The 8,122-nt window shown below is 43.5% G+C and overlaps 1 protein-coding gene across 1 annotated transcript; it reads left to right on the top strand.

Moving 5' to 3' along the window:
• The first annotated feature begins 237 nt into the window (after nt 1–237).
• On the top strand, nt 238–5,036 carry LOC131907673 (interleukin-36 gamma-like). The gene is made up of 4 exons (XM_059258798.1): nt 238–361; nt 762–869; nt 1,667–1,806; nt 4,827–5,036. Exons 1-4 carry the CDS (start codon nt 238–240, stop codon nt 5,034–5,036), a joined length of 582 nt encoding a protein of 193 aa, XP_059114781.1.
• Nucleotides 5,037–8,122: the final 3,086 nt, after the last annotated feature.

Genomic DNA, 8,122 nt, shown 5'->3' on the forward strand with positions numbered 1-8,122 from the left:
TACTGAGATTTCTGGGTAGAGGAGAATTCTGCCTGCTCTTATGTCTCCAGAGCCTTGAGGTTTGGTCCTAGGAGGTAGCTTAGCTCTTCTGACTAGGGCATCATGTCTGGTTATGCATTTCTGTTCTGTCCTGAATGAGAGCCTGGGGATCCAGGGTTTGGAAAGTCTTGGAAATGTCTCCTGAGGTTTATCTTTCTTCCCAATGTCTCCTCCCTCAGGTACCAGGACAAACCCACTATGGAAAACTATCCAAGAGACACCAGATTTGGAGGTGATGTTGGGATGGGACACCAGAGAGCTGGGTTATTTGTATCCTCAGCTATGTCCTCTGGACATCCAAGAATTTCACCCTACCCCTCAGGTATGGCTCTTCACACCTAGCAAGGTGCCCATATGCCACTAGGCCTTCACTATCCAGAGAGTGGAGACCACAATGCTCTAGCTATGGTTCTCAGCATCAGGCCAAGCACAGAGCAAGTGCAAACAAGAGCAGCTGGGTCTCAACACATAGGGATAGTGGAACTGCTTGTCACTTTGTCTTGATGGTTTGTCCTCTTAGAACAGTTATTCTTAGTAGCCTTTGCTTACCATGGATTTACTGCAAACAAAGTCCAGGTTGATAGGTTGCATGAAGACTGCCAGTTTGGGGATGCAAACCCCTGGATACAAGCCTTCATTACAGAAAGGGCCTGGATTAAGTCATCTTTCTCCTATTTTTGAGACTTCATCTTCATGTCTATCATTTGTTTTCATTCAAACAGTAAGAAGCAGTGCTCAGACCGGGAAGGTGTCCGACTTGAACCAGCAGGTGTGGATCCTTCGTGGTCAGAGCCTTGTGGCAGTTCCACAGAACAACAACATAGCCCCAGGTCAGTGGTCATCTGTCACTGCTTTGATCCTTACATAGACTTTGTTAAAGAAAGTGTCAGTACCCTATTTGCAGCAGGATGGCCACAGTTAACAGTAGTTAAAAGAAAGCCTCTTGAGTATTTGGCCACAAATAAATGTTAACTATCTGAGATGAAGGATATACCAACCCCTCTGGTTTCCTCATTGCTGTATGCCATAGACCAGTATTAAATCAATACTTTGTACCTCTAAAATATGTCTAATTATGTGTCAAAATCAAGCTTAACTTTCCATGGGGGCCACCTGGAAGGGGCAGAATTTTACACCTATCTGGAAAGAGAAGTCAGGGACAGGTTTGTCCCAGACTAGGGAAAAGTAGTCACCAGCAGATCTGTCTTGTGGAAGGGGAAGATGTATGTCTATATGACATCAAGGCATGCTAAAAGGATTAAATGAGTGAAAAACATAGAGAGATAAGCTTCAACATGCCATTAGGCAAACTTTGCTAGTGGTCAAGGCTCTCCAAGGATCAGAGGAATGGCTTAGGGTAGGAGCTCCGGCCTCCAGGTGTGAAAAGCACAGGTATGAAAATCTAAATCAGCTTAGCTCTGTGCCTGCCTCAATAGCTAGGTCAATGCTTGCCTATCAGGATGGACAGGTGAGAGGGTAGAAGACTATTTGGTTGGTCTGGGTAGCAGGGGATACACTTGTCAAGTGTCTTCTGGCCTTGCTTGGCATTTGCTGTTCTGCTCAGTCAGAACTATTAGAGCAGTCTGTCTTTCCGCCTCAGAAGAAAATTACCTTCTTATCCTTATAGCCATCATCGCTGTCCTCCCGTGCAAGTATCCAGAGTCTCTTGAGCAGGGCAAAGGGATTCCCATTTACCTAGGAATCCAGAATCCAGACAAGTGCCTGTTTTGTGAGGAAGTTGATGGACAGCCCACTTTGCAGCTCAAGGTCAGTGACCGAGAAAAATAACATAAAAGTAAAAAGCCTGCCTTTCTTTTCTTATACTTTTCACTTTTAAGTCAGCATGTAAAGCGTTAGGTTACATGTGGCATCTTTTTTTTTTTTTTAAGCAAAGCACGTTTTAGTAGGTTCTCAGTACTCCATCTCCCTCCTTTTCCCTAACATCTAACTCTCCTCCAGTCTCCCTTCTGTTACGGGTCACACATGTCCTTTTTCCCACTCCGTTGCCACCCCCTACCCGCCCCACCCCCACCCACTCTCTTGATTGTTTTTCTGGTCTTTAAGAAAAGCCCATGTATCCTAGCATGGTTTATTTGGCAAGAGATCAAATTTTAGAATTAACAAAGAATTTTATTTTCCTAAGCATGTTTATTTATAGCCCCTTTTAAAATATAGACATGTCCTGTAGAAGATTACCTTAATTAAGTCAATTGATGTATGAAGACCAAGCCCACTGTGGACAGTATCACTCCCCAGACAGGGGGTCCTGAACTGTAGATGGATGGACATATCTAGCCATGAACAAGTAAGCAAGTAGGCATGCTCTTGGATGTGATGTAACCAGAAGCCTCAAGGTCCTGCCTTAACTTACCAAAAGTGATGGACATTAGCTTGGTATTATAAGCCAAATAAACTCTTTCTCCCCCAGAGTAAAATTAAAAGAGATACATAACAGACATTAATTTATCTTGTCCTTCTTTAGTTGAGGATTTTGATCTCTCTTAGTTTTAAGACATCCTCAGTCATTGTGGCTTCACGTGTGTCCTCTCCCTCATTCTCCTGTATGTCATTTTAGAACTCCTAGTCACCAGTCAGAGGCCTACCTTGGTATTTTATACTATCCTACGTCTGTCCTTCCACTGTTTAGTTATTTATTTATTAGCCTTGCATTCAAAGAGAATTTCTTGGTACAATAGCCCCGTTTGTAAGTATGCTTTTGTCTTGTCTTACCTTCTAAAAGACCCTTCCTTAACCTTCCCTTTGCTATTCCAATTCCTAAGCTCTCAAAGTGGTTGTGAATATGTACACACATAGAAATGTATACACACAAATATAATTTCATTTGTACGTAAGTTTATACAAACTTCACTTTAATTAGCTTAATTCAAGTCTATCCAGTTTAACTCAGCAAAATGTGCAGGAGCTTAATTGCACCATGTGAGTACATGGGATATCTTTGAACAGAATGGCAAAGAGCCCTGAGCTTTGTACAGCCTGGATTTTAGAAGGAGGAGAGACATGCAAATGATAAATATAGTAGTACATTTGTGATATGCCAAAAAGTATCACATGTCCTAGGAAACAAAGCAAGACAAAACAAAACAAGCTCAGAAAAGAAAAAAAAAAAAACCAATCAGCCAATCAGATCAGGGCAGAGCCTGGGAGTAGCAGAAACAGGAGTGGAGTCAGGCCCAGGAGTAAATTGCATGGCAGGTGTCAAGCGTCATTGTGTAGGAGGAATTCTAGGAGAGAACAGGAGACAGGGAAATTCGTCAGCAGGTGAGGGTGAGCCAGTGAAGACAGATGTGTAGCAGTGAACTGAGACCAGATCTTGGCCAGGACTTAGTCACTCCACCCGAGTGAAAGGAGAAACCTGGGATGCTTTGAGCAGAGTGACCCCAAATACCTTAGGTCTAAAATGGATCACTCTGACTTCAGGTTGATCAGACATTGCAGGGGAAGGGTGGAAGGACTTGGGAGGCTTTATGGTGACCTAGGTGTGAGTTGATGACTCTGGGATGGCAGTGGAGTGGGTGGGGATAGATTCTGAAACTAGTTTGTCATCAACAAGATCATGGACAGAATAATGTGATTACATTCTGAGCTCGGTCCTGTCTTTGCTAAGTTGGACTTTTGGCCTCAGAAATTGGTCATTGATAAGGTATAGTTTTGAGGGGATCTTAATGAGATAGTGTTGGGGGTTAAATCTCGCTTACATGGAGTGAGTTTGAAGAGGTAAATCAGACAGCAAATATTGGCAGCTATTACAAAGGGTTTGCTGTAAAGCAAGAGCTGACAGAGGTGTTGGGTCATTCAAATACAGTGATGTGACACATGACAGTGTTTCGGCCAACAATGGACTTCATAAACAGTGGTCTCCTAAGGCCATGTCATCCAGTGACATTGTAACTGCCTTAGATTGTGTAAGTACATTTGCAACGTTGACTCAGTAGTGAGATCACCAATGATTACTCTCTCGGGGTGTGTTCATCATTTAGTGACATGCCTATGTTTTTTTTAAGATGAAAGTAAATACACAGATAAGAAAGACTGAGCGAAGAAAGCAAAAATGGATGCTGCAGGAGAGAGCAGGCAGGATGGCTAGAAGAATGTCCTTAGATGAATGAGTGAAGAGAAGCCATCGTCTAGTCCTTTCCAGGTAGGGAGGCACAGGTATCGATGAGACGTGCCTGGTCCAGGGGTAGTTTGGAGATGTTCTCATCCAGTCACTTCAGCTTCCTCGGGGAGCTGGAAACAGAGTGAAGATGATGGAAGGGGGTGGTGAGTCAGAAATAAGAAGGCAGGTCTTCACTGTTCGACGAGTCAGCAAAGCTCTGCTGAGCAGAATGTAGGACAGTAGTGAGCAAGTCTGACAAGTGTTTGTGGTTAGTGGGTAAAAATCTAAATGTAGAGGGTGTTTGCTAGTGAAGGAAAAAACCAGGACAGAGATAGTGATAGGCAGTGAGATTTGAAGCCTGCCTGCTTGCCCACCTCCTTCCCTCCCCTCTCGTCCCCTCCCTTTTCTTTCAGCTTCTTTTCTTTCTTTTTTATTTCTTTTTTTTTGGGGGGGTGGGGAGGGCAGTAGTGGAAATTGAACCCAGGGCCTTGCACTTGCTAGGCATACTCTACCACTGAACTAAATTCCTAAGCCCTTAAATGTCCTTTTCTTGTCCTGTTCTAAGAGAGGCTTCCTTGAACTCTGGAATATTTATTGGTTGTGTAAAATTAACTTTTCCTATCAGAAGCCACTTCCGGTTTTGCTCATGAGTGTTCTCTCTCACATGCAGGAGGAGAACATTTTGGATCTGTACAACAATCCTGAGCCCGTGAAACCCTTCCTGTTTTACCACACCCAGACTGGAACAACATCCACCTTTGAGTCCGTGGCTTTCCCTGGCAATTTCATCGCCTCCTCCAAGAATGGCCAGTCCATCTTCCTCACATCAGAACAGGGGAAATATCACAACATTAACTTCAATTTAGTTTTAGGGCCTTAAACTCAGCATAGAGGTAGAGGGTTGGTTAGAAATCGTTGTCTTAAAATTTTTATTTGATCTGTGGTGTTTTCATACTGAGAGGTGAGCAGGACCAGCATTATCTCATTTCATAGATGAAGGAGCGATAAAGCAGAATGTGTACTCCAAAATAGGTGGATGGGAGCAGTGAAAGGCTGTCCTCTGAGGCTGAAGTGGTCCAACCCACAAGGCATCATGCCTGAGAAATCATGCCACAGTGTATAAAACCTGGAATGCCCTATGAGTGGTGATATCCTTGTTTCCAAGCCTTTGGACTAATTCATACCAGATTTTCACACACTTATAATATCAAATCCTTGCATTTGGATAGCAGAGACTTCACAATAACATTCACTGCAACAGCACTGACCTCTGTGTGGAGCTGGACACACTAGGAAAGGGTTTAGGTTCCTGGGTGAATGAACATTTTTAAAAATGACTAGAGCTATGCAAACTATGTTGGGGTACAGTGGTTGCTCCTTGAAGAGTGAGAATGCTTCCTGGTGAGTCATAAATAGCTAGATCAATTAACTTGGCTTGAACAACCATTTCCTGAATCATCCTGGTGGAGATGAATACTGACAACAATGTATATGAGTAATAGAACATGTCAATAAAACACTAACTTTTATTATTTTAGACTTCCATAAATGTTTTAATATTCTTTCCATTATAATGCACATCTGTGGTTAACAGCACTAGTATCCCACCCTAGTCCTGTCTCTGTAAGGCACCTCCTCTTTTTCAGTTCTTTTTTCCCCTGCAGCTCGCTCCCAGGCACCCAGGGACACATGGGAGTAAGGATTGAGTCACGCGGAATTGTAGCTACCAACTGTGAGACTAAGAAAGCCTGCTACACAGTGGCCTAGAATGACCTTTTTGCCTGTTTTTAGGATTTGAATAATTTATTTGATTATTTTAAGTGTGTGTGTGTGTGTGTGTGTGTGTGTGTGTGTGTGAATACAGGTATTTGTGGAGGACAGATGAGGCTGTTGAACTCCCTGGAGTTGGGCATTACAGGAGGTTGTGAGCTGCCTGATACAGGTACTGGGGAACTAACTCAGGTCCTCTGCCAGAGCTGTACATGCTCTTCAGTCCAAAGATAAATTTTTAAATGGCATCATTTCCTCCTGCCTTTTTATTTTATGAATGAGGACAGGAAGGCATGTGGAATGGACAAGAAATGCTGCAGATGGCACTGACATTGACTACTATAACTGTAAATGACATTCTTGGTCTGGGGACTTTAAATGTCTGTCTGCTGGAGTTGAGTCATTATGAAGCATAGTGTAAGAAATCAAGAGAAACACCCTGAGCGTGACTGGAATGACCTACATGAGATAGTTAATGACAACCATTCTGATGAAGCCAATTAAAAGTTTTGAGTTCTTTATGAATGGCCAGACCACGGGTGTACTCACATCTCTGCAAAGTCTCTTGGTGCCCAAGCTCAAGGGTACAGCATTTTAAAAGATAAAACCATAGTTACATCAGGGCTGGGGGGAGGTGTTACATTAGTGAGGGATTGGGAGTTGCCTAGTGACATCTGCTTTCTTTACAAGGCTCAGCAGTATCTTCCAAACACTACACAGTATGTCTGGACCATGGTCAAGGCCATGGACTGTCCCAGAAGTATTGCCAAGGTGAATGTGGTTGTTGGGAGTGGAAGGCTGAGAAGTGACCAGGCAGGCACAAAATGATTTTGGGATAGGATGGTGTTACCTTAGTTATTTCATGATGGCATGATGTAAGTAACAGAACTTCCTGGGGAGACACCACACACACACACACACACACACACACACACACACACACACACACATCTACTCATCCCAGAGAGGGATCCCATGACAGACCAAAGTACAGATACCACCAAAGTCCAACTTGGTAAATCAGTGAGTTTTATTGGGGTTACTTACACAGTTATGGGTGAGGGGTTACTTACAGGAGCAGAAATGACTGAGAGACAGCTGCATCACCAAAACCCACCCCAGCATGGGGGACAATGAACAAAAGCTGGGAAGCCTGGAGCCCCCTGCACAGCCTGCAGGTGGCCCAGCAAGTTGAAAAGGTGCATCAGTTGGTCTAAACTTCTTCCAGCCAGCTCCGCTGGTTTCTCCTCTTTCACACAGTTGGTCTGGTCTTAGGCTTCTTAGCAGCTCAGCTCCTCTAAGGGGAACTCTCAGCTTTTACTGTTTAAACTGGCAGGGAGGGGCCTAGTGAATCTGGTCAGTTTCAAGGACTTCCTGAAGCTATTTTGAGTTGTTTACTTTCCTGCTTAAGGAGCTTGCCTGGAGGATAGAATGTTTCAATGTTGGCAGAAACTGTTGCATAATATATGGGAAACTCAGGTCCCTCTCACTCCCATCCTTAAGGCTGGCCTTACCTTGCAAGGTATCAGCAGATGACTCACCCAGATGCAATACCTCTGGCCACCCAAATATGATTATGTAATGACAGAAGGATTGGAACGTACTTATTTCATAGCATTTCTCAAAACAGCATCAGCATTACCAGGGGCATGTACTAAACCTTCAGGAACTCCACACCCAGTAAATTAAAATCTCTTCTTAGACATTTCAATATGTCCCCTAGGATTCACTGATTGACTAATGCTTTCCTGGATCTTCTCAGTGTAATTTTCCATGTAGATACACTCAGACTAATTATGGTTAGGACTATATGTGTGCTTCTGTAGAAATCAAGTTATCTTAAAATGGCAAGAGAGCACAGTGGGTAAAATGGTTGCTGTCCAAACCTGATGACCCAAGTTCCATCTCTGGAACCCACAGTGGGACAGTGGAAGTAAAGACTGAGCCACAAAAGCTGTCCTCTGACCTTCACACATATGCCATGGCTCACGCGCGCGCACGCACACGCACACGCATACGCACACACACACACACACACACACACACACACACAGTGCAATAAATAAATTTTAAAAGTTTAAAAGTGATTTGTTTCCATATGTTTTGCTTGAAAAACTGCTAAAGAATGTGTCTGTCCAAACAAGAGAAAATGTGGCCTCCTTAATGTAGGGTATCTTCACCAGAGAACAGGGAGGT

Source organism: Peromyscus eremicus, chromosome 4, assembly GCF_949786415.1.
Source record: "Peromyscus eremicus chromosome 4, PerEre_H2_v1, whole genome shotgun sequence".
Classification (NCBI taxonomy): domain Eukaryota; kingdom Metazoa; phylum Chordata; class Mammalia; order Rodentia; family Cricetidae; genus Peromyscus; species Peromyscus eremicus.